Source organism: Lampetra planeri, chromosome 58 (genome assembly GCF_965212315.1).
Source record: "Lampetra planeri chromosome 58, kcLamPlan1.2.h2, whole genome shotgun sequence".
Classification (NCBI taxonomy): Eukaryota; Metazoa; Chordata; class Hyperoartia; order Petromyzontiformes; family Petromyzontidae; genus Lampetra; species Lampetra planeri.
In genome coordinates this window covers 4,742,195-4,769,399 of record NC_136164.1, presented here as the reverse complement: position 1 = coordinate 4,769,399, position 27,205 = coordinate 4,742,195, and the positions used below count along the sequence as shown (strand labels likewise).

The 27,205-nt window shown below is 56.0% G+C and overlaps 1 protein-coding gene across 1 annotated transcript; it reads left to right on the top strand.

Moving 5' to 3' along the window:
* The first annotated feature begins 562 nt into the window (after nt 1-562).
* Nucleotides 563-27,199, top strand: ACO2 (aconitase 2). The gene is made up of 18 exons (XM_078618591.1): nt 563-664; nt 2,473-2,606; nt 6,092-6,350; nt 7,076-7,168; nt 10,027-10,185; nt 10,830-10,980; nt 11,088-11,192; nt 12,345-12,436; nt 13,859-13,964; nt 14,535-14,692; nt 18,253-18,326; nt 18,845-18,956; nt 19,724-19,846; nt 20,642-20,797; nt 21,389-21,580; nt 23,872-24,004; nt 24,485-24,606; nt 25,704-27,199. The coding sequence occupies exons 1-18, from the start codon at nt 629-631 to the stop codon at nt 25,833-25,835; spliced, it is 2,337 nt and encodes a 778-aa protein (XP_078474717.1). The 5' UTR covers nt 563-628; the 3' UTR covers nt 25,836-27,199.
* The last annotated feature ends 6 nt before the right edge of the window (nt 27,200-27,205 follow it).

Genomic DNA, 27,205 nt, shown 5'->3' with positions numbered 1-27,205 from the left:
GTCTTCGATTCCGGCGCGTGCTTGGCCCCACGTGGGTTAGAATCGATTTCCCCCAGAAATATTCGAATCGAACAATCGATACACAGCGCCGGCTTCGTCAATGATTGACATTTCATGTGGGGTGGGGGAGAGGGGTGTGGGGGAGAGGAGGGGGTAGGGGAGAGGGGGATGGGGGGAGTTGGGGGGTGATGGGGGGTGGGGGGAATGGGGGTTGGGGGGAGAGGGGGGAAGGATGGGGAGGGTGGGGGTAGAAGAGGGGGTGGGGGGGCAGGGGGGTGGGGGGAGAGGAGGTGGGGGAGAGGGGGAGTTGGGGGGTGATGGGGGGTGTGGGGGGAGAGGGGGAGTTGGGGGGTGATGGGGGGTGGGGGGAGAGGAGGGGGTGGAGGGTGATGGGGGGTGGGGGGACAGGGGGGTGGGGGGGAGTTGGGGGTGATGGGGGGAGAGAAGGGGGTAGGGGAGAGGTAAGGAGGGGGTGGGGGTAGAGGAGGGGGTGGGGGGAAAAGAGGCGGTCGGGGGAGAGGGGGGTGGGGGGAGAGAAGTTGGGGGGGAGCGTCACGTGACGTTCTTGCGGCCATATATAAGCGGGGGCGACGTCACTGCCCCCGCGACATCTTTGTCAGGGAACAAAATGGCGAGTCACATGGTGAAGGCGGCGGGCGTCGCGGTGAGTAAAACTCCCCGCGTCTCTCTCCTCGCCTCTCTCCTCGCCTCTCCTCCATAGTCTTCGTCTCCCTCTCCCCTAACAAACCCCACGCGAGGCGAGCGGGTCTTGCGGCCGCTGTCGAGAGGACGCGATTCGGGGTGGGAGGGGGTGTCTGCTTCTACTTCTACTGCCCTTGACTGCCCTCGCTAGCCCCATCGACCCCGCGGCTTCACCACCCCCGGCCACCCTCCCGTCACCGAGCGGCCCGTGTGCTGCTTCTCGCCTCGTGGCGTCGGGCGTCGTGTCACAGGGCTCTTAGTCTCGGCCCGAGGGGCGGTCTATGTGAGCCGAGCCGAGCCGGGCAAGGTGACTCAAGGTTAGCGGCGGCCGCTGCGTCGCCCCTAGCGGAGAGGACGCGGGCCCCCCGGAGGCAACGAAGGAGCCTGCCTTGCCTGGTCTGCCTGCCCGCTGATGTCCCCCCTCACCCCCCCGGGGCTCGAGGGGGCGATTGGCTTTCGATGTAATTAGCGAGGCCGCGCGGGCGTCATGGCAACGCAGAGCGGCCTGGTCCCCCCCCCCCCAACATCGCCGTGGTGATGATGGTGAAGATGATGATTATGATGATGAGGATTTGACACGTAAGGCTTTCGCGACCGATGTTTGGGGGGGGGATCGCGTAAATATATGAAAGTGTCGTTTAACCCGCTCACGGCTAGTTAGTAAGGTTTGTCACTTAAACAAATCGTGCCAATTCGTTACTACAATTTAGAATCGTAAAGGTCGTGGCTTTGCTCTCCAACACACCGGTTAGTGCTGTACTAGTGACGAATTGGCCACCTTCTGTTTACGTGACAGTCCTTACAAATTGGCTGTGTCGGGTGGTGGCGGGTTTAACGACACATTTATATATTTACGCGATCTAACCCCAAAACGCCTGTTATTGATCAATGATGACGGGAGGAGGAGGAGGGCATTTCGAAGTGGAGGAGGTGTATGTTGAACTTCTTTCGCACCGTGCGTACCCAGCCGCGCTAATCTGAGGTGGCGATGGAAGAGGTGGGTGGAGGAAGATGATGTGACCTCTTCTTGGTTCTTTCGGTAAAGTCACGTAGAAGGGAAATAATAAAATAATAAAAATACAACATAATGAAAAATAAAATAATGATGTGACCTGCAGTTTGCCTGGTGGTAGATAGAGATAAATTCACGTAGGTAAAAATAAAAAGAAATAATAAAAATCATAGAAATTATGAATAATATTTCTATTATTTCTTTGTATTTTTACCTACGTGACTTCACCGAAAAAACCTAAGAGTATGCATCTTTGCCAGTCACGAAAGCTTCAAATCTAGAATTGACTGAGATAACCAACAACCACTTCCTCCACACACCACACACGGCCAAGCGGGCCCACACAGCCTGGGAGCCTTGGCGTAGAGGATGTGGCCTGGCTTGACCCCCCCCCCTGCCCTGGTGCAAGGGGCAATCGCGGGCAGCTTGTGGGGGCAGCGAACGGGCAAAGGCGAGGGGTGTTGGGGGAGAGAGCGAGGTTTGGGAATAGGGGGCGCTGTGTCGGCTTCTGCTGCCCTCAACTTTGCCGTGACCTCTGCTTGCCCCTCGCTCTGCCGTTCTAACTCGCTCCGTCTCTTCAACTCGCTCCAACTCACTCCGTTCTAACTCGCTCAGTCTCTCTAACTTGCTCCGTCTCTCTAACTCGCTCCGTCGTTCCAACTCGCTCACTCGCTCCAACTCGCTCCAACTCGCTCTGCCGTTCTAACTCGCTCCGTCTCTCTAACTCGCTCACTCGCTCCAACTCGCTGTCTTGTCAGGCGTCGCGATGCGGCCGCGGGTTCCACTCCAGGGCGGCGCTCTGCGCCTCCGGGGTCCCCATGAGCCGCTTCGAGCCGCAGCAGCACATCGACTACACGCCGCTGCGCAACAACATCAACGTGGTGCGCGACAGGTGAGTGCCGTGTCACTGGGGTGGGTGGGCACGTGTGTGGTGTGGCAGGCGTGTGTGTGTGTGCGTGGTGTGACAGGCGTGTGGTGGTGTGACAGGCATGCGTGTGTGTGCGTGGTGTGACAGGCGTGTGTGTGTGCGTGTGTGCGTGGTGTGACAGGCGTGCGTGTGTGTGCGTGGTGTGACAGGCATGTGTGTGTGCGTGTGTGTGTGGTGTGACAGGCGTGTGTGTGTGTGTGCGTGTGTGCGTGGTGTGACAGGCGTGCGTGTGTGTGCGTGGTGTGACAGGCATGTGTGTGTGCGTGTGTGTGTGGTGTGTGTGCGCGCGATGTTACAGGTGTGTGTGTTGTGACAGGTGTGTGTGTGTGTGCGCGTGTGGTGTGACAGGCGTGCGTGTGCGCGCGCGGTGTCACTGGTGTGTGTGTGTGACGCGTGTTGTCCCATTGCGCACATTGTGTCTCAGGACTCACATCTAATTGATGAGGTCAATAACTTAAATTAGCTACGTATTATCTCGGACTCCAAACTGTAATTCAAGGCCCCACATCGATCATATGGCCAATAAGATACAAAAAAATGTATTCCTCTACAATAAACACTATCCCACCCTCAGCTCCATCTTGATAAGTCCTCAGCCACCATGCCCCCCCTTATCTTTGACTATATTGCAACATCATCTACCGCCTAGCCTCTGAAACCATGAGGCCCTCTGCTTTGTCCTTGACTCCCCCTTGCAGAACCTGTCATTGCGACCTCTGTCACCCCCCTCGACATCCGAAGAGACCACTACTGGGCTGTCATCCCAGAAGTCTTTTTAAAGAAATCCGCTAAATATCTAAAGGGCATACGATCCGAAATGTGCAAATTCCCAATAGCCTCGTCCCCTGTTCTTTTGATGCATTCTTTTTGCCTGCGCCTCCTACGCGTTCTGTTTTGCTGTTACCTGTTCCGCTGTTACCTGTTCCTCCGCACAGATCAGTTGGATGTTGTACCATGTTCTGTGTTGATGCACCACGAATCTCCCTTGAAAACTAGCTGGGTAACTGGCGAAACGGGATTTTCCGTGTAACAAATACAACTTTTAATTGAATTCACGTGGAGTGAGAGGTGTGTGTGTGTGTGACATTGTCTGACTGGTGTGACATTGTGTGGTGACAGGTGGGTGGAGTGACGGTGTGTGATTGGTGTGTGGAGTGATGGGGATGCTTGAGAGATGGGGAAGTCGTGTTAGAGGTGCATGGTGATACAGGTGTGTGTGTAGTAACAGGTGCGATAGGTGTGTGGCGAGAGGTGTGTGTAGTGGTGCAGGTTGGTGATTTGGGTGCTATGTTGACACCACACGCCTATTGTAAGAATCCATGTTTTTTATTTATTTAAATAATTTATCTGCAAACCATATCCCTAGGCTAATGAATTATGCCTGTGACCAAGTCACACCCGCAATCTGCCCGATCCTGGCGCAACTCGGAAGCTAAAGAGTTCAGCCCGGATAGAGAGAGAACCCAGAGTAAAAATGTAAAAAAACATTGTAACAAAAACATCCAAAATGCTCCTTTTTGGTTCTTTCGGTAAAGTCACGTAGAAGGGAAATAATAAAATAATAAAAAATAAAACATAATAAAATACAATTCTCACGACGTTTTGGCCACAACTCAAGCAGCCGTCCTCAGGTGAAGAATTTAGACGCTGTCTTTCCGACAGACCTGTTCTTCACCTGAGGACGGCTGCTTGCGTTGTGGCCGAAACGTCGTGAGAATTATTTTATTATGTTTTATTTTTATTATTTCTCTTCTACGTGACTTTACCGAAAGAACCAAGAAGATGAATCCCTGCAGTCACGAAAGCTTTAAATCGAAAAAAAAATCCAAAATGCTGCTGCAATGTTCCCTGCAAACGACTCAATTGGGATCGCACAGAGCACCAACAGCAGCAGCAACAACGTCGCCCCAGCCACTGCGGAAACTTGGCAGGAACCCTCCTGAAAAAGAGCCTTGAAACTCGGTGTGGATTTCCTGGATTAATGATTATAATAACGATGTAAATAACTGGTATTGTTCATCATAGTTTGAGAGCGGAGTGATAGCTAAGTGTCTTGCGTGCGATGCCCTATGAACCCAGCGACCCTGAGTTCAATTCTCGGGCCGCGTCTATAACATCAGGGGTGCGGGATATTTTGTAAAGTTTCTGGGCCGCTCTTGAGACGTGACGAGGCTTCACTTGGTAAAGGCGCGGAATGATAATAAGTAATCGATAATAATGATAATCTTCTTGGTTCTTACGGTAAAGTCACGTAGAAGGGAAATAATAAAATAATAAAAATAAAACATAATAAAATACAATTCTCACGACGTTTCGGCCACAACGCAAGTAGCCATCCTCAGGTGAAGGACAGGGCTGTCGGAAAGACAGAACAGGTCTGTTGGAAAGACGCTGTCTTTCCGACAGCCCTGTTCTTCACCCGAGGACGGCTGCTTGCGTTGTGGCCGAAACGTCGTGAGAATTGTATTTTATTATGGTTTTTTTTCCCTTCTACGTGACTTTAACGCAAGAACCAAGAAGTTGAATCCCTGCAGTCACGAAAGCTTTAAATCGAAATAATGAGAATATTTCAGAGTATTTGGCTGCAATATATTTCCACGTGATAAACCACTTCGTTGAGATCTCATTTGTCCATGGCCAGGTCTGCAGCTCCAGTGGGCCTTACCTGATAAAATAAAAATCGTTAAATAGCAATAGTTAATACAGGGACTTCTGTACTTTTGAACATTCGATTTAGGAACTTTTAGAGATGCTACCAAACCTGTGCATATGTCCACTTGCCTGATCAGATCCAGAGTCGTAAGTTCAACTGCCGTGCAATAGATGGCGGTGGTGTCATCTACATCTGCAGAACGTGAAGAACCAGTGGCATCTACAGGAGATTATACAACTTTAAAAGCCATGTCCCGTGTTTCGTGTACATGCCGCACAACTTGTTTGGAATCGACAGGAGTAAAGTTGGACTTCCGAACAAATCGACTTACGGACAGACTTGTTCGTAAGTAGAGGAGTCTGGAAAAAAATATACGAGTTGAAAGGAGGCGTTGGAAGAGGGAGAGACCAGAGGTCGCAAACGGGTTTTGATTCCTTACCCGTACCCGGCCGCACCAGGGTTGCAAACGGGTACCTGTACCCTACCCGATACCCGGCTACCCGTACCCGGCCGGGTATCGGGTAGGGTACGGGTACGAGTACCCGATTGCGACCTCTGGGATGAAGCCATGTTGCAGGCGCGGGTGGGTTGATTCTAGGAACTTGAATTGTGAGAAGAGACAAGACGTTGGGAAATGAGTGACAAACGGTTACTCACCAGTGACTCATGGCCTACCCGTACCCGGCCGGGTACGGGTAGCCGGGTATCGGGTAGGGTACGGGTATCGGCTACCCGGTTGCGACCTCTGGGAGAGACTCTTTGACCGCCTGTCGCTCTCCGCCCGTCGCGTCCCCAGGCTAAAGCAGCCGCTAACGCTGTCGGAGAAGGTGGTGTACGGCCACCTGGAGGACGCGCACTCGCAGGAGCTGGAGCGCGGCCGCTCCTACCTGCGGCTGCGCCCCGACCGCGTGGCCATGCAGGACGCCACGGCGCAGATGGCCATGCTGCAGTTCATCAGCAGCGGGCTGGCGCGCGTCGCCGTGCCCTCCACAATCCACTGCGACCACCTCATCGAGGCGCAGCTCGGCGGGGACGAGGACCTGCAGAGAGCCAAGGTGGGGGTCGGGAGTGGGGTGGGGGTGGGGGGGGGGGTTCTCTGTAGAGTTCGTTAAGAAATCTAATATGATGGGAGCAAGAAGTGGCTCCCTTCCCACCACAGGGATGGATATGAGTCGATCGCCACTCTTAGGGGTCATCGACTTCCGTTGATAAGTTCACTAAAGCGTGGCGGGAGTGGGGTGGGCGCACTGTGTGGGGGTGGTAGGGGGGGGGGGTTCTCTGTAGAGTTCGTTAAGAAATGTAATATATGATGGGAGCAAGAAGTGGCTCCCTTCCCACCACAGGGATGGATAGGAGTCAATCGCCACTCTTAGGGGTCATCGACTTCCCTTGATAAGTTCACCAAAGCGGGACGTGTAAGTTATCCCTTTCTAAGTGCTCCTCCCTTTCTCTTTCATCTGTCCCCCCCCCCAACTCCCTTCCCCCCGCTCCCTTGGCTGTCTTTTTTTAGGTTAATTTCCCTCAACCTCTCCGTATAAACGTACACACACACACACCCCGCTCGTGGTCCCCACTCAGTAGGGCGGTAGCGAGCCCACTCTCTCCCCTGCTGTAAACCCAGAAAATATTAATAAAAAAAGTGCAAGCCACAGCACTTAATTACAAGCCGCGTGCGTCGCCGCTACTGCCCGGCCATCTGCGGTGAGGCTACTTGCTCGGGGAGTGATTGTGGGTTGTGGCTGATTGTGTGTGTGTGCATGTGTGTGCTTGCGTGCTCTAGGACATCAACAAGGAGGTTTACAACTTCCTGGCCACAGCTGCCAAGAAATATGGAGTCGGATTCTGGAAACCCGGCTCCGGAATCATCCACCAGGTGGGAATGTGCTCTCACGAGAAGTCGCACATGTATAAACACAAACGCCTACATGCGCGCACACACACACATACGTATAGACATGGACAAAGACAAAGGTTCATCTTCTTGGTTCTTTCGGTAAAGTCACGTAGAAGGAAAATAATAAAATAATAAAACATAATAAAATAATTCTCACGACGTTTCGGCCACAACGCAAGCAGCCGTCTTCAGGTGGAGAACAGGTCTGTCGAGAAGGCAGAGTCTGAATGGCACACCCCAGGCTTGGAGCGACTATTTATGCTGGGATGGAGGGGGCGAAGAGCGTCTTGACAAAAGAATTTGCATATCAAGAGGAATTTAGCATATTTATGGGAAATGCAGATATGCTATTAGTACTATCTGTATAACCTCTAACGGACTGTTGGGCAAAGTTCGCGAGCACCTATGAAGGCCGGCACGGCACCCGAGGATTATGATGGGAGCAGAGTGGGTTGTGACAGGAACCTCCCATTTCAACCAGTCTGCACAACAAAGGCTCATTCCTAACAGAGGTTTCAGCCGCACCACCTCTACATAACAAAGGCTCAGTCCCATTTACAGCAGCCGCACCTTTGCATCAGCTGCACCTTAACAACTCTTGGAACCTCCCATTTCAACCAGTCTGCACAACAAAGGCTCATTCCTTGCAGCGTGCTTCAGCCGCACCGAACCTCACAATGGCTCCTCCCACCCTCAACCAGTATATATACAAGGACTGTTTTCTTGGAATTTCTCTCACTTGATACAGCAATCGTGCCGTGTCGGTTCCACCTGAAGACGGAAGCTTGTGTTGCCTCCGAAACGTCGTGATTTTTATTTTATTTTTATTTTACTTGAATAAATTTTAATTAAAAATTTTTACCTACGTGACTTTACTGAAAAAACCTAAGAATATGAATCCTTGCAGTCACGAAAGCTTCAAATCTAGGGAGCAGTGTGGATTGTGAGGGTCGCCGTGTGGGTTGTGACGGTAGCCGGCTGGGTCGTGACGGTAGCCGGCTGGGTCGTGACGGTAGCCGGCTGGGTCGTGACGGTAGCCGGCTGGGTCGTGACGGTAGCCGGCTGGGTCGTGACGGTAGCCGGCTGGGTCGTGACGGTAGCCGGCTGGGTCGTGACGGTAGCCGGCTGGGTCGTGACGGTAGCCGGCTGGGTCGTGACGGTAGCCGGCTGGGTCGTGACGGTAGCCGGCTGGGTCGTGACGGTAGCCGGCTGGGTTGTGATGGTAGCCGGCTGGGTCGTGACGGTAGCCGGCTGGGTCGTGACGGTAGCCGGCTGGGTTGTGACGGTAGCCGGCTGGGTCGTGACGGTAGCCGGCTGGGTCGTGACGGTAGCCGGCTGGGTCGTGACGGTAGCCGGCTGGGTCGTGACGGTAGCCGGCTGGGTCGTGACGGTAGCCGGCTGGGTCGTGACGGTAGCCGGCTGGGTCGTGACGGTAGCCGGCTGGGTCGTGACGGTAGCCGGCTGGGTCGTGACGGTAGCCGGCTGGGTCGTGACTGTAGCCGGCTGGGTCGTGACGGTAGCCGGCTGGGTCGTGACGGTAGCCGTGTGGGTCGTGACGGTAGCCGTGTGGGTCGTGACGGTAGCCGTGTGGGTTGTGACGGTAGCCGGCTGGGTTGTGACGGTAGCCGGCTGGGTTGTGACGGTAGCCGGCTGGGTTGTGACGGTAGCCGGCTGGGTTGTGACGGTAGCCGGCTGGGTTGTGACGGTAGCCCGCAGGGTTGTGACGGTAGCCGGCTGGGTCGGGACGGTAGCCGGCTGGGTCGTGACGGTAGCCGGCTGGGTCGGGACGGTAGCCGGCTGGGTCGGGACGGTAGCCGGCTGGGTCGGGACGGTAGCCGGCTGGGTCGTGACGGTAGCCGGCTGGGTCGTGACGGTAGCCGGCTGGGTCGTGACGGTAGCCGGCTGGGTCGTGACGGTAGCCGGCTGGGTCGGGACGGTAGCCGGCTGGGTCGGGACGGTAGCCGGCTGGGTCGGGACGGTAGCCGGCTGGGTCGGGACGGTAGCCGGCTGGGTCGGGACGGTAGCCGGCTGGGTCGGGACGGTAGCCGGCTGGGTCGGGACGGTAGCCGGCTGGGTTGTGACGGTAGCCGGCTGGGTTGTGACGGTAGCCGGCTGGGTCGTGACGGTAGCCGGCTGGGTCGTGACGGTAGCCGGCTGGGTCGTGACGGTAGCCGGCTGGGTCGTGACGGTAGCCGGCTGGGTCGTGACGGTAGCCGGCTGGGTCGTGACGGTAGCCGGCTGGGTCGTGACGGTAGCCGGCTGGGTCGTGACGGTAGCCGGCTGGGTCGTGACGGTAGCCGGCTGGGTCGTGACTGTAGCCGGCTGGGTCGTGACTGTAGCCGGCTGGGTCGTGACGGTAGCCGGCTGGGTCGTGACGGTAGCCGGCTGGGTCGTGACTGTAGCCGGCTGGGTCGGGACGGTAGCCGGCTGGGTCGGGACGGTAGCCGGCTGGGTCGGGACGGTAGCCGGCTGGGTCGGGACGGTAGCCGGCTGGGTCGGGACGGTAGCCGGCTGGGTCGGGACGATAGCCGGCTGGGTCGGGACGGTAGCCGGCTGGGTCGTGACGGTAGCCGGCTGGGTGTTGACTGTAGCCGGCTGGGTCGTGACTGTAGCCGGCTGGGTCGTGACGGTAGCCGGCTGGGTCGTGACGGTAGCCGGCTGGGTCGTGACGGTAGCCGGCTGGGTCGTGACTGTAGCCGGCTGGGTCGTGACTGTAGCCGGCTGGGTCGTGACGGTAGCCGGCTGGGTCGTGACGGTAGCCGGCTGGGTTGTGACTGTAGCCGGCTGGGTTGGGACGGTAGCCGGCTGGGTTGTGACGATTGTGTTGTGCCACTCAGATCATCCTGGAGAACTACGCGTACCCGGGCGTGCTACTCATCGGCACGGACTCGCACACGCCCAACGGCGGCGGCCTGGGTGGCGTCTGCATCGGTGTGGGCGGCGCCGATGCCGTGGACGTCATGGCCAACATCCCCTGGGAGCTCAAGTGCCCCAAGGTGAGCCGGGGTTAACCCGCTGCTGGATGTGACAGCCCCCTTGATAAGTCGTCGCTATTCTTCGCTGTCACGCGACGCAGGAACCCCACTCGGCCCGGCTTCCTCCACCGTCGTCGCCATCATCGCCATCATCGCCATCATCGCCATCATCGCCATCATCGCCATCATCGCCATCATCGCCATCATCGCCATCATCGCCATCATCGCCATCATCGCCATCATCGCCATCATCGCCATCATCGCCATCATCGCCATCATCGCCATCATCGCCATCATCGCCATCATCGCCATCATCGCCATCATCGCCATCATCGCCATCATCGCCATCATCGCCATCATCGCCATCATCGCCATCATCGCCATCACCGCACGTCCGATTAGCACGATTGGCCACGTATGGTGTGAAAGAAGTTCATACGTACATCATCAATGTAGTTTTAGTATCGCCGCGAGCTGAGCACAAGGCAATGCCCAAACAGCGGATCCACCACGCGTATGGGAAGAGGTGGCGGTTGTGTTATTGATTTTTGGTGGTGGTTGTGGTGTGTTTAATTTGAGTGAAGCTGACCGGCAAGCTCTCTGGCTGGTCGTGGTGACTGGTTATGGTGATGATCGTGGCGGTGGTGGTGGTGGTTGTGGTGCAGGTGATTGGGGTGAAGCTGACCGGCGAGCTGTCCGGCTGGTCGTCGCCCAAGGACGTGATCCTGAAGGTGGCCGGGATCCTCACGGTGAAGGGCGGCACGGGCGCCATTGTGGAGTACCACGGGCCCGGCGTCGACTCCATCTCCTGCACCGGTGCGGATTACCGCACTGCACAAACCGCACCGTACCGCACCGTACCGCACCGCGCCACGTGCAACGCACTACGGGTCTGACCGGGCATGCGCGTGCGTGCCTTGCAGGCATGGCCACCATCTGCAACATGGGAGCGGAGATTGGAGCCACCACCTCCATCTTCCCATACAACCACCGCATGCGGGACTACCTTGTGAAGACGGGGCGCGAGGGTACCGCTCGCCACCACGCTCGCCACCACCACCATGCTCGCCACCACCACCACGCTCGCCACCACCACCACCACCACCACCACGCTCGCCACCACGCTCGCTCGCCACCACCACGCTCGCCACCACCACCACCACGCTCGCCGCCACCACCACCACGCTCGCCGCCACCACCACCACGCTCGCCGCCACCACCACCACGCTCGCCGCCACCACCACCACGCTCGCCGCCACCACCACCACGCTCGCCGCCACCATCACCACGCTCGCCACCACCACCACGCTCGCCACCACCACCACGCTCGCCACCACCACCACGCTCGCCACCACCACCACGCTCGCCACCACCACGCTCGCCACCACCACCACGCTCGCCACCACCACCACGCTCGCCACCACCATCACTATGCTCACCAGCGCCACACTCCCCATCACGCTCCCCATCACGCTCACCATCACGCTCACCACCACGCTCACCACCACGCTGACCACCACGCTGACCACCACGCTGACCACCACGCTGACCACCACGCTCACCACCACGCTCACCACCACGCTCACCACCACGCTCACCACCACGCTCACCACCACGCTCACCACCACGCTCACCACCACGCTCACCACCACGCTCACCACCACGCTCACCACCACGCTCACCACCACGCTCACCACCACGCTCACCACCACGCTCACCACCACGCTCACCACCACGCTCACCACCACGCTCACCACCACGCTCACCACCACGCTGACCACCACGCTGACCACCACGCTGACCACCACGCTGACCACCACGCTGACCACCACGCTGACCACCACGCTCACCACCACGCTCACCACCACGCTCACCACCACGCTCACCACCACGCTCACCACCACGCTCACCACCACGCTCACCACCACGCTCACCACCACGCTCACCACCACGCTCACCATCAACCTCACGACCAACACGCTCACCACCACCATGCTCAACACGCTTAACCACCCGTCACCATCCAGCCCCCACCACCTTCCCCTCCCTCGCCTCCCTCACCACGTGACCCCTCACACCCCCCCCATCCCCCACCCTCGGTGGCGGGGACTAGGGGGGGGGGGGGGGGCGTGCCCACAAGTTGGCTCTGACCTGTGACCTTGGCTGCGGGGACGGTGCAGGGATCGCCGAGTTGGCGGAGAAGAACAAGGAGTACCTGGTGCCTGACGCGGACTGCCACTACGACCAGCTCGTCGAGATCAACCTCAATGAGGTCAGCCACAGCGCGGGGTTTCGGGCACTTTACAGGCCCCGGCCACGCAGCCGTATATCCGGCCACAACACAGGGTTCTACCGCACCACACAGTCAGACGCCGCAGCGTAGGCCACATCGCAGTTGGCCACCGATGCAGGGTCCGACGCACTCTTGAGTGTGTAATGTGGTTGTTCAAGTTCATGTGTTAGGTGTAGCCCTGTGAGCCATTCGGCTCTTGAATCGGGTGCAACCGCAACAAACAAAAAACAAAAACATGAACAAAGAAAACATCTTAAAGTGAATATGTGACTAAGTGCAAACAGAAAATCCAAGAAAAGACAGCAAAATATTGCAGAAAAAAACACCGTACACCAACGCTGTGTGCAAAAATCCCAGTGGGATGCAAGTCAAACAACAACAACCATAAGACAACTTAGATTAAGGTCATCAGTCTAACTCTGTACTACAACAAACAAACATGGCTAAACCAATACACTTTTCGAAATCACCAAAATAAAGCCATGAAAGCAATGAAAAAGCAATCATAGGAACTGACGGAATTTTCACAATAAATGGCATAAACATGTACTACCAAAACCCTGCAGCCATAGTTGGCTGCATGAGCCACTCCACAGCAGCAGGAGCATCAATCGGAGTATTACAATTTTTCAATGCACCTTTAAGATCAGCACACTAAATCAAAACACAGGTCATACTTTGTAGCGATCATCCAGAGCGAAACATTTTATTTTAGGCCACTGAATAGCACTGGCAGCTAGGGGTGTACAACTCCTCTAGAGCAGTTTTGAGTGAAGATCTCATAGGTAGTGACTCAAGTTTCAATTTCAAACTTTATTTGGAGCTTTCGTGACTGCAGGAATTATTCTTTGGTTCTTTCGGTAAAGTCACGTATAAAGATAAAATAATAAATTAAATTAAATACTAGCATACGACGTTTCGATTGCAACACAAGCAATCCTCATCAGGTATAAATGAAATAGAAACACAAGTCTAGTATACTTAGAAATGTAATGTAATACAACAGAGAGTCGGATAACATAACAGTCAACACCCTACCTGGTTGATTACGTTCTTCCTGAGAATGCTAAATTCGAGAGAGAGATTAAACACAGAACCAGAAACATATACAGACATATAAGCAGACAGATATCACAGAGATACATAGAGAGAGAGCAAACATAGCACAAAAAGAAACTACGCCTCTGTGTCGAGGCCTTAAATAGAGAAAGGGGAGGGCGGGGGCGGGGAGAGACGGAGGGGTTAGAGAAATTAGCATGTCCATGAGTGGAAACGGTGAGTGGGGGGCATCAATAGCAAAGGCCCTTCCTCCAGTATATGTACGGCAATAGGGAATATGAAGCTGGTAAATGAGTGTAGACCTTGGGTCAAATTTGTTCTTTGTGTGGTGTGCCGATGCAGCTGAAGCCCATGATTAACGGGCCGTTCACACCGGACCTTGCCCACGACGTGGCCGAGGTCGGCGCCACCGCAGAGCGTAACGGCTGGCCCACCGACATCAAAGTGGGTGAGCACCTGCCCCAGCACCAGCCACGGCGACACAGCCGGCGCGGCAGGAAGCGCAACGCGATGTGACGCCGTCCGCAACGTGGCGCTCGTCACAACCTCGCATGCACTGCAACACAACGCCTGGCCCATCCCCCTCCCCTAAACCAGTATATATACGGGGTAGTATCCCTTGGAATCTCTCATTTACTTGATTACAGCAATCGTGCTGTGACAGTTCCACCTGAAGACGGAAGCTTGTGTTGCCTCCGAAACGTCGTGATTTTTATTTTATTTTTATTTTATTAATTTAGATTTTCTTACCTACGTGACTTTACTGAAAAAACCTAAGAATATGAACACAACACCAGGCACCGCGTCTGACACACGCGGTTGGTTGGTGGTGGTGTGTTGTGTGTGGTGCTGGTAGTGGTGTTCGTGGTGATGGTGCTAATGGTACTTGTGGTGGTGGCACTGATGGCGATACTGGTGGTGTGGTAGTCGTGTTAACGGTGGTGGTGGTGGTGGTGGTTGTGACGGTGCTAGTGGTTGTTGTATTATCATTGCTGCTGCTGCTGCTGCTGCTGCACAGGTCTCATCGGCAGCTGCACCAACAGCAGCTACGAGGACATGGGCCGCGCGGCGTCGGTGGCGCGCCAGGCCCTGAGCCACGGCCTCAAGGCGCGTGCCGCCTTCACCGTCACGCCGGGCTCGGAGCAGATCCGGGCCACGATCGAGCGCGACGGCTACGTGAGCGCAGCAAACACGCTCCACCACATTACACCACACCATACAAGTTACACCACACCATACAAGTTACACCACACCATACAAGTTACACCACACCATACAAGTTACACCACACCATACAAGTTACATCACACCAAACACTGCACCATACACGCTCCACTGCACCGTACATGCTGCACCACATTACACCACACCAAACACACTACACCACATTACACCACACCATACACGCTGCACCACATTACACCACACCAAACGCGCTACACCACTCTTGATTCGAAGCTTTCGTGACTGCAGGAATCCATACTCTTTGGTTCTTTCGGTAAAGTCACGTAGGTAGAAAAAATAATAAAATAATCGCGACGTTTCGATCGCAACACAAGCGGTCGTCCTCAGGCGGGAAAAAATAATAATCCAGCAGTGGAACTATTTTTTTCCGTCCTGAGGACGACCGCTTGTGTTGCGATCGAAACGTCGTGATTTTTTTTTCTACCTACGTGGCTTTAACGAAAGAACCAAAGAGCACGCTACACCACATTACACCACCACACCATACAAGTTAGACCTACACACACTACACTACACCACGCTACACCACGCCATACCCACGGCCAAACGCATCGCAGTACATAAAACACACTCGCGCAACCTTCCAGTACAACTGACTGGAAAGCGTTGCTGTACACATGACATCCACCTTTGGGGCTTTTGCTTTTACATTGGCACAGTTGAAACCCATTGAGCAATAAGTGCAAATGTTCGATGGGGGGGGTGGGGACCCGGTTACACCATAGGAACCTTGTTACAGCAACAGCAAAACAAATGAAAAGAATCCCAAAACAACTGTACAATGTCAAATTCCGAATGGCCAAGGTCGTGCGTCAACATGGTACAACCAGCACAGAGCGTCAGAGGCGAGTAGAATGCATCGCGTGCTACAGAAAAAATGTATAACTTAAAGTCTAAATTGGACATGGCAGTACACATGGCAAAGCACACCGCAGTACACAGCGATGCAGTAGTACGGCCAGTACACACAACGGTACAATAGACACGGCACACACGGTATCATGGCATCAATCGGTACAGACATCGGACACGCACACGGCCGAACACGCGACAGCGCACACGGAACCACGCAGGAGACACACGGTAGCACCACGTATAATGCACACAGCGGGTAGAATCGTTGGACTAAGTCTGACCCTTATACTGCCGAATTATAAACATAATTAATGTTTCCTATCAATGTAAGGTTTTTTTCCTCTGGTTTAACAGTAATATTAGTCTTCTTGGTTCTTTCGGTAAAGTCACGTAGAAGGGAAATAATAAATAATAAAACATAATAAAATAATTCTCACGACGTTTCGACCACAACGCAAGCAGCCGTCCTCAGGTGAAGAACAGGTCTGTCGGGAAGACAGCGTCTGAGGGATGGCTGCTTGCGTTGTTGCCGAAACATCGTGAGAATTATTTTATTATGTTTTATTTTTATTATTTTATTACTTCCCTTCTACGTGACTTTACCGAAAGAACCAAGAAGATGAATCCCTGCAGTCACGAAAGCTTTAATTCGAAAAGTAATATTAGTTTCATTTTTTCACCCCTAGCGAGGTCAGAATGAAAATATTTATACTGGAGGAATCCGATGAGCTAGAAAGCTCTTGTTCACAGATGTTCAGTAGGTAGCTGTGACTTGACCGTGCACATTGCACTTGCCTTGTGTAACTCTAGTCTCCCTTGCGAGGGAGACTGGAGTTACACAAGGCAAGTGACATTCACTACAGATTTTTTCTGTTAACGTTTCGCCTCCCATAGGGACCCCCCCCATAGGGACCCCCCCCATAGGGACCCCCCCCATAGGGACCCCCCCCCCATAGGGACCCCCCCCATAGGGACCCCCCCCATAGGGACCCCCCCATAGGGACCCCCCCATGGTTTCGACTAACATTCAAATGTTGACTAACGGCATGTTCATGTTATGCACGAGGGGGCCAATTTCGGCCAATCCCGAGCGCTCGTTAAGTGGGCCCGAGCCATGCCCTCAGCCAATCGGCGATGCCCATTGATGAGCGTTGATACCTAGACTGGCTTTGTTTACGTTACGTTTTCTGTTTCGTCAGTGGAAACAGCTCTCTTGCAGACTCCGGGGATTTTGACTTCATTTTCAACTTTTGAGTGAACTCGATGAACGGTTATTACGGTTTACAGTAGTTTTGGTGCAATTAATTTAAAATCTTAACCGAGGGACTACTTTTCTTCAAACATTTATTTAGCTAAACTTGGTTGCATTCTGCAAATGTTGCCCAAAATTCCATGTTAAACATTGCAGCTTCACTGTTTGTTATGCGCAGCACAGTTACTCATTACTGATTCATTAAATGTTGTCAAGACCCGCAATGTAATAATTAACACAGTAGGGGCAGGTAGGCCTGACCCTAGCCCTCGCTTCTCGCCTGAGTGACCCAGCCCCGTTGAGCCTGGCAGGGGAACTAGGCAAGGGGGAAAGCGGAGGCTCGGCCTGTTTAGTAAGACATGCATTGTTATTTTAGAAAAGCAACTCGGGCAAAAGTAAGAATGAGCCAAAGCAACGTTGTGTGAGGTGAGTTATCTACTTTTAAAAAGGAAAAATAATTCAATTTGAATATACAAAAAATATATCTTTTGCCGTCGTACGCGTAAAAAATTTCAACCATTTTGGACCAGGTTGCCATGATAGCCATTTTGCGATGGCAATGATAAACACACGTCAGCTGCTGTTTCTAATATTTGTGTGAGTTGCACAGACATATGCAACTTCAGCAACATTACTTGAGGAAACGTTTGCATCGTTCAACTTTCGCTCGAGTCTCTCACGGGGCTTTAACCTGCTTGTCTATGAAGTTGATGAGTAAATATACTGAACTAGGGGTTGTTCGGGGGCCTCGCAACCATTTACAGCCTTTGGCCAGGAAAGTCACGAATTTTTTTTCACACAAACGACGCATTGACGCAAGCACTCGATGCTCCGTTTTGAAGTTTTGAAATGAAACATCTTTGAATTGTACTATGATTTGAATTAGATACTTTTATTTCTTCATTAAAAGCTTATTTCATTTTACATCTGGAAGACTTAATTGAAAACGACGTCGTTAAGTTGATGGCCTTGCTGGGGGTTCGGTTCGATGCGGCATTTCACCTGTTTGGGATTGTGAGAAGACCGCCGTCTGCAGATCGATTCCAACGTAATCGAACGTCTGTCCCTGCGCCTCCGTCGTTCGTGCATGAAAACGACGGAAAGTGCAGCGTTCATCGCAGATGGATAAAGTTGTGCGCTTATAGTAGAGTATGAGTGAGTGACTAATGAATGAATGAGTAAACACCACCCCTGCTCCACTTGACCCCCAGTGGTCCATGCCTCTACACGGGCCCAGGCTTTGCCTGACTTGGGTGGGAGTGAATAAATCTGTGAATGGTTGAACGGCCGAGTGAACTAAAAACGTGATTAATGCGTGAACGACCGAGTGAATGGGTGAACACCACTCATGCTCCCGTTTATTCCTGCGCGTGTCCCCACACAGGCCCAGGTTCTGCGTGACATCGGGGGCGTGGTGCTCGCCAACGCCTGCGGCCCGTGCATCGGACAGTGGGACAGGTGTGAACACACCCCACCTTCTCTCCTGATCTCCCTCCCTCCCCCTCTCTGTCTGTCTTTGTCCGTGTGTGAAACTCCGCCTGGTGTTTGCCACATCCTGACTGTGCGGCACCTGGGTCTGTCCCGTGACCATGTCCCGTTCGACACTTCACGTGGCCTTAACGTGCACACAGCCTGGCACAAGCGCCGTGGTGACGTTACTGCTGCTTGTGGCTGTTGTGTGTTGGTAGCGTAGTGGTTAACGCGCTGTGCTCTGAACACAGCGACCCGAGTTGGATTCCCCTGGCGGTCAACACTGGTGACGATCTGAATTAGTGTTGGGCCTCCCCTAGGCTGAAAGAGTACATTGTGTGTGGTGTGTAAACATCGCCACTAGGAAGACAAAGGCGGCCGGGTGTGGTGCTGGCCACCCCACCCCCTCGTGTGCCATGCCAGCCTTCATAGTGCCTACATTAATTGCACTTTCCCCAACAGTCTGCTAAGGTTGGACTGTGGATCTGTGTTGTGTGCGAGCGCAGGAAGGACGTGAAGAAGGGAGAGAAGAACACCATCGTGACCTCGTATAACCGCAACTTCACGGGACGCAACGACGCCAACCCAGCCACTCACGCCTTCGTCACCTCCCCCGAGGTGCAGCCCCCCCCTCCTCTCTCTCTCTCCCCCTGTGCTTGGCTGTGCCCCCCCATGCCCCCGTGTTCTCTTGCTCCGTTGTTTTTGTGCCCCCTTATCTCTGTGCTGCGATGTTCGCATATCCCCCAGCTTCCTGTCCCCGTGGCACTCTGCTGCATGTGTCTATATTCCAGTGCCCCCACGTCTCTGTGTCGTTCTCTCTCCGTGTCCGTGTAACCCTCCGGCACAGTGTCGCCACGCCGCCGTGTTCCCACGTCTCTGTGACATTCTCTCTCCGTGGTCTCTGTAACCCTGCGCCACCGTGTCGCTGTGTTCCCACGTCTCCGTCGCTCCCATGCAGAGGTTGCAAACGGGTTCTGATTCCTTACCCGTACCCTACCCGTACCCAGCTGGGTACGGGTAGGGTACGGGTATCGGGTACCCGATTGCGACCTCTGGGATGAAGCCATGTTGCAGGCGCGGGTGGGTTGATTCTAGGAACTTGAATTGTGAGAAGAGACAAGACGTTGGGAAATGAGTGACAAACGGTTACTCACCAGTGACTCACGGCCTACCCGTACTCGTACCCGGCCGCACCAGGGTCGCAAACGGGTACCCGTACCCGTACCCGGCCAGGTACGGGTAGCCGGGTATCGGGTAGGGTACGGGTATCGGGTACCCGGTTGCGACCTCTGCTCCCATGTCCCTCTGTCCCCACGCCCCCTCCCCCCCCCGTTGTCCCCGGAGTCCCGTCGCGTCTCCGAGCGCCTCGCCGTTGTCCCCCGCAGATTGTGACGGCGCTGACCATCGCGGGCTCGCTCAAGTTCAACCCCGAGACGGACTTCCTGACCGCGGCCGACGGCAAGAAGTTCAAGCTGACCCCACCCACCGGGGACGAGCTCCCTGCCAAGGCACGCGCGGCCCAAACTCAATAAGCACACCACCAACACGGCACGCGACCAGCACAGCCCACTAAGCACGTGACCGGCACACAAGGCTGACACAACAACAACAACCGCCATTCGCCACTAAGTGGCGGTGACGTCGCCAGGCTATATGCACATTGAGGCCACGTGGAGTGTCGAACGCCCGCTGGAAGGAGGTCACGGGGCAGACGCAGGCGCCACGGGTCGACTGAGATGACTGGCCGATGCACTACCTGTGCCCCCTACTGTGCCAACTTGCTGTGCTTTAGCCACCCGGCGCTCCGCTCGTTGTTGTGAGCGTCGCTCCTCCACCCTCCGTTGTTGTTGGAGGGCAACTGCCTCCAACTGCCCAGTAGCAGCGTCCTTCACGAGCCTCCTCCACTGAGGCCGATCTTGACACCGCTGGTACCAGTCATCGGCAAGTCCACTCAGCTCCACATCCTCCTGTACCACTTCACTCCATCTCTTCTCTAGCCCGTGCCGTGCCCGTTTAGCCCCCTCTATCCGGCCGAACAAAAGCTGTTTAGGCATGCGGGCTATAAGACCCAGCCATGGACAAAGACCCCATGTTTAGATTGACAGACTGTTGGGGAAAGTTATCTTAGCAAGCACCTAATTAAGGCTGGCACAGCACATGAGGGGCTGCGTTGACAGCACCACTCACTAACCGCTGGCCACCACACACAGTCCCACACTCGCGCACGCACACACACGCACACGTGGTAGTCTTCTCCCCGTACGTGACCCCGCCCCGTCCGCCGTCTCCGTGTCGGCGAGCAGGGCTTCGACCCCGGCATGGACACGTACCAGGAGCCCCCCCCGGACGGCCAGTCGGTGCGCGTGGACGTCTCCCCCGAGAGCCAGCGGCTGCAGCTGCTGGAGCCGTTCAACAAGTGGGACGGCAAGGACCTCGCCGACATGCTGGTGCTCATCAAGGTGACAAAGCGCACACGCTGTCGTGCAAGCGCGCTATTGAAAAGACACAGGGTCTCAAGTTTAGCCTTGAAAGTCTGTTGGGGCAAGTGCTGTTAGCGAACAGCACCTAATGAAGGCCGGAGTAAATTGATTGTGGGTCGCCGGGTTCGTAGTGCAGTTGTGCTGACCGTTGTACTGCCGCTCCCCAGACACGCACACACGATCACGTACACACAGGTGGTGGCGGTGGTGTGGTTTTGGTTGTACAGGTGAAGGGTGAATGGTTGAGGTGGTTGTGGTTTTTGTGCTGGTGTTTGGGCAAAAGTGGTAAAGGTGATTGTGGCTGTTGTAGTTGTACAGATGTTAGGGCAAAAGTTGTAGAGGTGGTGATTGTGGTTGTTGCGGTTGCACAGATGTAAGGCAAAAGTGGTAGAGGTGGTGGTTGTGCAGGTGAAGGGCAAGTGGTGGTTGTGGTGGTGGTTGTGGTTGTGCAGGTGAAGGGAAAGTGATAGAAGTGGTGGTGGTTGCTGTGGTTGTGGTTGTGCAGGTGAAAGGAAAGTGGTAGAGGTGGTGGTTGTGGTTGTGGTGATAGTTGTGGTTGTGGTTGTGCAGGTGAAGGGCAAGTGCACCACTGACCACATCTCAGCGGCCGGGCCGTGGCTCAAGTACCGGGGCCACCTGGACAACATCTCCAACAACCTTCTCATCGGCGCCGTCAACACGGAGAACGGCAAAGTCAACCTTGTCACCAACCAGCTGACGGGCTCCACCGGTGCCGTGCCCGACACGGCACGCGAATACAAGGTGCCCCTGCGCCACCCACGCACATGCGCACACCACGTCACCCACCCACGCACGTGCGCACACCACGTCACCCACCCACGCACGTGCGCACACCACGTCACCCACCCACGCACATGCGCCCACCACGTCACGCACGCACGTGCGCACACCACGTCACACTCGCACATGCGCACACCACGTCACATGCGCACACCACGTCACACACACACATGCGCCCACCACGTCACCCACGCACGTGCGCACACCACGTCACCCACGCATGTGCGCACACCACGTCACGCACGCACGTGCGCCCACCACGTCACCCACGCACGTGCGCACACCACGTCACACTCGCACATGCGCACACCACGTCACGCACGCACGTGCGCCCACCACGTCACCCACGCACGTGCGCACACCACGTCACACTCGCACATGCGCACACCACGTCACGCACGCACGTGCGCCCACCACGTCACCCACGCACGTGCGCCCACCACGTCACCCACGCACGTGCGCACACCACGTCACACTCGCACATGCGCCCACCACGTCACATGCGCACACCACGTCACCCACGCACATGCGCACACCACGTCACATGCGCACACCACGTCACATGCGCACACCACGTCACCCACGCACATGCGCACACCGTCACCCACGCACATGCGCACACCACGTCACACACGTCACATGCGCACACCACATCACACGCGCACACCACGTCACCCACGCACATGCGCACACCACGTCACCCACGCACATGCGCCCACCACGTCACCCACGCACGTGCGCCCACCACGTCACGCACGCACGTGCGCCCACCACGTCACCCACGCACGTGCGCCCACCACGTCACCCACGCACGTGCGCACACCACGTCACCCACGCACGTGCGCACACCACGTCACCCACGCACGTGCGCACACCACGTCACCCACGCACGTGCGCCCACCACGTCACCCACGCACGTGCGCACACCACGTCACCCACGCACGTGCGCACACCACGTCACCCACGCACGTGCGCCCACCACGTCACCCACGCACGTGCGCCCACCACGTCACCCACGCACGTGCGCACGTCACGCACGTACGTGCGCCCACCACGTTACACACGCACATGCGCACACCACGTCACCCACGCACGTGCGCCCACCACGTCACACACGCACGTGCGCACACCACGTCACCCACGCACGTGCGCACACCACGTCACACACGCACGTGCGCACACCACGTCACCCACGCACGTGCGCACACCACGTCACCCACGCACGTGCGCACACCACGTCACCCACGCACGTGCGCCCACCACGTCACACACGCACGTGCGCCCACCACGTCACACGCACATGCGCACACCACGTCACCCACGCACGTGCGCACACCACGTCACCCACGCACATGCGCACACCACGTCACCCACGCACGTGCGCACACCACGTCACCCACGCACATGCGCCCACCACGTCACCCACGCACGTGCGCACACCACGTCACCCACGCACGTGCGCACACCAAGTCACCCACGCACATGCGCCCACCACGTCACCCACGCACATGCGCACACCACGTCACTCACGCACGTGCGCACACCACGTCACTCACGCACGTGCGCACACCACGTCACACACGCACATGCGCCCACCACGTCGCCCACCACGTCACCCACGCACATGCGCACACCACGTCGCACACGCACATGCGCACGTCACGCACGTACGTGCGCCCACCACGTTACACACGCACATGCGCACACCACGTCACCCACGCACGTGCGCCCACCACGTCACACACGCACGTGCGCACACCACGTCACCCACGCACATGCGCCCACCACGTCACCCACGCACGTGCGCACACCACGTCACCCACGCACGTGCGCCCACCACGTCACACACGCACGTGCGCACACCACGTCACGCACGTACGCACCATGAGGTGCCAATGTTGATGTGTGTCGGTGTCTGCATGTGTGTGCGCGTTAATGTCTGTCGTGTGTTGTGTGTGAGCGGGGTGCAGTGGGTCGTAGTTCTGTATTTGTGTGTTAGTGCCTATATCTGTGTTTTTGTTTGTGTGTTAGTGCCTATATATGTGTTTTTGTTTGTGTGTTAGTGCATATATCTGTGTGTTTGTGTCTATAACTGCGTGCGTGTGTGTTTGTGTCTAACTGTACGTGCGTGTGTGTTTGCGCCTAAAACTGCGTGTGTGTGTTCGTGTCGATAACTGTGCGTGTGTGTTTGTCTATAACTGTGTGCGTGTGTTTGTGTCGATAACTGCGTGTGTGTGCGTGTGTGTGAGCAGAAGAGCGGTGTGAAGTGGGTCGTGGTCGGCGATGAGAACTACGGCGAGGGCTCGAGCCGCGAGCACGCCGCGCTGGAGCCACGCCACCTCGGGGGGAGCGCCATCATCGTCAAGTCCTTCGCTCGCATCCACGGTACAGCGCGCCGTCACACCAGCGCGGCTGGGTGCACTATCGCGCAGGACTATCGTCGGCAAATCCTAAGCTCGCATACTTTATGGCACATGGCACCACAGCGCTGCACACTACCATATAACTTCGACCAATAGTGTCTCTGGCGTAAAATAGCCGGGTAACCGGCTAAACGGGACCATCATCCGCGTAACAAAAGAAGTCGAGCTTGAACCACCACTGATGCTGCTCGTGTGAGCGGGCGTGAGCAGGAATTGAACTCGGGTGGTCAGGTTTGTGGGGCACTGCACTGACCTCTCTGCCACCGCTGTACGCACGCATGCACACACACACGCGCTCGCACGCACACACGCACGCATGCACACACACACGCGCTCGCACGCACACACGCACACACACTCGCACGCATGCACATACGCACACGCCCGCACGCACGCACGCACGCACACACACACACACACGCACGCGCACACACACACACAGAGACGAACCTGAAGAAGCAGGGTGTCCTGCCACTCACGTTTGACGATCCGGCCGACTACGACAAGATCCGCCCCGACGACCGCATCTCCATCATCGGCCTCCCCACCTTCGCTCCCGGCAAGGTGCGGTGTCCTTCCCGTGTGTGTGTGTATATTAGTGGGGAGCGGTAGTGTAGCGGTAGCTACGAACCTGGCGACACGGGTTCGATTCCCGCTCACGGCCAACACCAGTGACGATTATCTGAACCGGTCCCGGGCCTCCCCTAGGTCGACTCGGCCTCAAATGAGTACCTGGTGCGGTGTGTAAACATCGCCACTAGGGAGACAAAGGCGGTCGGGCGTGGTGCTGGCCACCCACCCCTCGGTGTACCGTTTTGGCCTAAATAGGTGCTCGCTAACAGCACTTGCCCCTACAGTCTATTAAGGCTATACGGGGGATCTTTTTATCTTTGTGTGTATATTACGGGAGCGATGGCGTAACGGTTGGTGCGCTCCGCTACAAACGGCGATTTATTTTAACCAGTCCTGGACCTCTCCTAGGTCGACTCGTCCTCAAATGAGTACCTGGTGTGGTCTATAACCATAACCACTAGAGAGACAAAGGCGGCCGGGCGTGATGCTAGCCACCCACCCCCTCGTGTGCCGTTCCGGCCTTCATAGGTGCTCGCTAACAGCACTTGCCCCAACAGTCTGTTAAGGCTATACGGGGGATCTTTGTCTTTGTGTGTATGGCACAGTAAGGGGGCACAGCTGGTACATCTGCCAGTCCTCTCAGTCGGTCAACCCATGGCACCTGCTGGGTCTGTCCCGTGACCTCCTGTCAGTGAAGCCTTCGACACTTTACGTGGTGGCCTCAAAGTGCACCTGGCCTGGCACAGGCGCCGTGGTGACGTCACCGTCACTTAGTGGCGGATGGCGGGTATTGGTGTGTGTGTGTGCGCGATTCCCGCTCACGGCTAACACCAATGACGATTATCTGAACTGGTCCCGGGCCTCCCCTAGGTCGACTCAGCCTTAAATGAGTACCTGGTGCAGTGTGTAAACATCGCCACTGGGGAGACAAAGGCGGTCGGGCGTGGTGCTGGCCACCCACCCCCTCGTTCGTGTACCGTTCCAGGCCTTCATAGGTGCTGCTCGCTAACAGCACTTTCCCCTACAGTCTGTTAAGGCTACACGGGGGATCCTTGTCCTTGTATGTGTGCGCGTGTTGCCTCCTGCAGCCGCTGTCGTGCTTGGTGAAGCACAAAGACGGCTCCACGGACAAGTTCCAGCTCAACCACACGTTCAACGAGGGCCAGATCAGCTGGTTCCGCGCCGGCAGCGCCCTCAACCGCATGAAGGAGCTGCAGTAGAGACCCCCGCCAACCACCGTCGCCCCCCCCCCCCAGCCCCTCTGTTTGTGCATCCTGTGGCTGCACTATCGCCGTGCACGCGATGGCGCGGTCTCCCTTGACAATTGCCTCTGTGGGGTGCGCCACTGTTAATTGTGGAGGGGGTGGGAGGAGAGGTTGGGCCCCCGGCTATACGCACGCACGTACGCACATATACAACAGCCGCAAAGCGCTTGTGCCAGGCTCGGTGCACTTTGAGGCCGGGTGAAATGTCGAAGGCTCTCTGGCAGGAGGTAACGAGACAGAACCCCCCCCCCCCCCCCACCAGGTGTTACAGGTTAACCGAGATCGCTGGCACGTGCAACACATGTACACACGCGCACGTTCTTGTGAATGGCAGGGAGTTAATCGGCGACGTTTGTTCATGTGGAGACTGGCGAGTGCTTCGGGAGGAACTTCATGGTGAATATCCGAGACGCTGCCGGTCAATGGTAGTAGTGGGCAGTGGCGTCAGTGCGCGTGCAAGCTCGTGTGTGTGTGCGTGGGCCACGCGTGGGCTGTGTATGGGCCACGCGTGGGCCACGGTTTTAGAGATGGTGACTGCAGTGTCACCGTGGGATGTTCTTAATTGTCTGCCGTCGGTGGATGTGGCCGTCCGGATCTGCAGTGCAATGTCCTCGGGCGATTCGCGAGCGCACAAGCGTACACACAAGCGTACACACGCCCCCGCACGCACACGATAGCACCCGGGGACTCCCATTTGCCACAAAGTGGCAGTGATGTCGCCACGGTGCTTGTGTCGGGATGGATGCACTGTTGGGGGGGGGGGGGGTGGGTAAGGGCTGTAAGGGAAGCACCTTTTAAGGCCAGCACGTCGCACGGAGGCGCTGGTGTGGCAAACACCACTCCCCCAGGCACGGCTGAGTAGACTTAGGAGCAGCAACCGGTTCAAATATTCGCCACGGTTGTTAGTCCTGAGCGGGATTCGTAGCGCAGTGCGTGCTAACCATTGCACCACCACTCCCCACAGACACACACCCACCTACCTGCACACGCACAAAACAAGTGTACACCTGTGTATGTACCTCCCCCCCCCATCTCCATGTAAACACAGAAGTATAGTCGCACACACGCACAAGTCTAGCTGTGCACACACACACACACAAGTCTAGCTGTGCACACACACACACGCTCGCGTGTAGGTGCTGTGCACTGCTGTGTGTGGAGGGGTGCTCCATGTCAACTTCTTCATGGACTCTTGTTGGTGTCCCTTGCGCGTTGGTCGCGAGGAATGATCGCGGATTGGTGCCGGACTTGTAACTCCGGACTGGCCGCCCACACTCCAGTAATTATAATTAAAATAAAAAGAGGGTTTATGTTCGTGACCTTCC

What these genes read in the sequence shown, in the direction of transcription:
- ACO2 (XM_078618591.1), top strand. Translation starts at nt 629, where the DNA reads ATGGCGAGTCACATGGTGAAGGCGGCGGGCGTCGCG. An exon ending in TGAAGGCGGCGGGCGTCGCG is followed by an intron (nt 665 to 2,472) that starts GTGAGTAAAACT and finishes CTGTCTTGTCAG; the next exon opens with GCGTCGCGATGCGGCCGCGG. An exon ending in AGGACCTGCAGAGAGCCAAG is followed by an intron (nt 6,351 to 7,075) that starts GTGGGGGTCGGG and finishes TGCGTGCTCTAG; the next exon opens with GACATCAACAAGGAGGTTTA.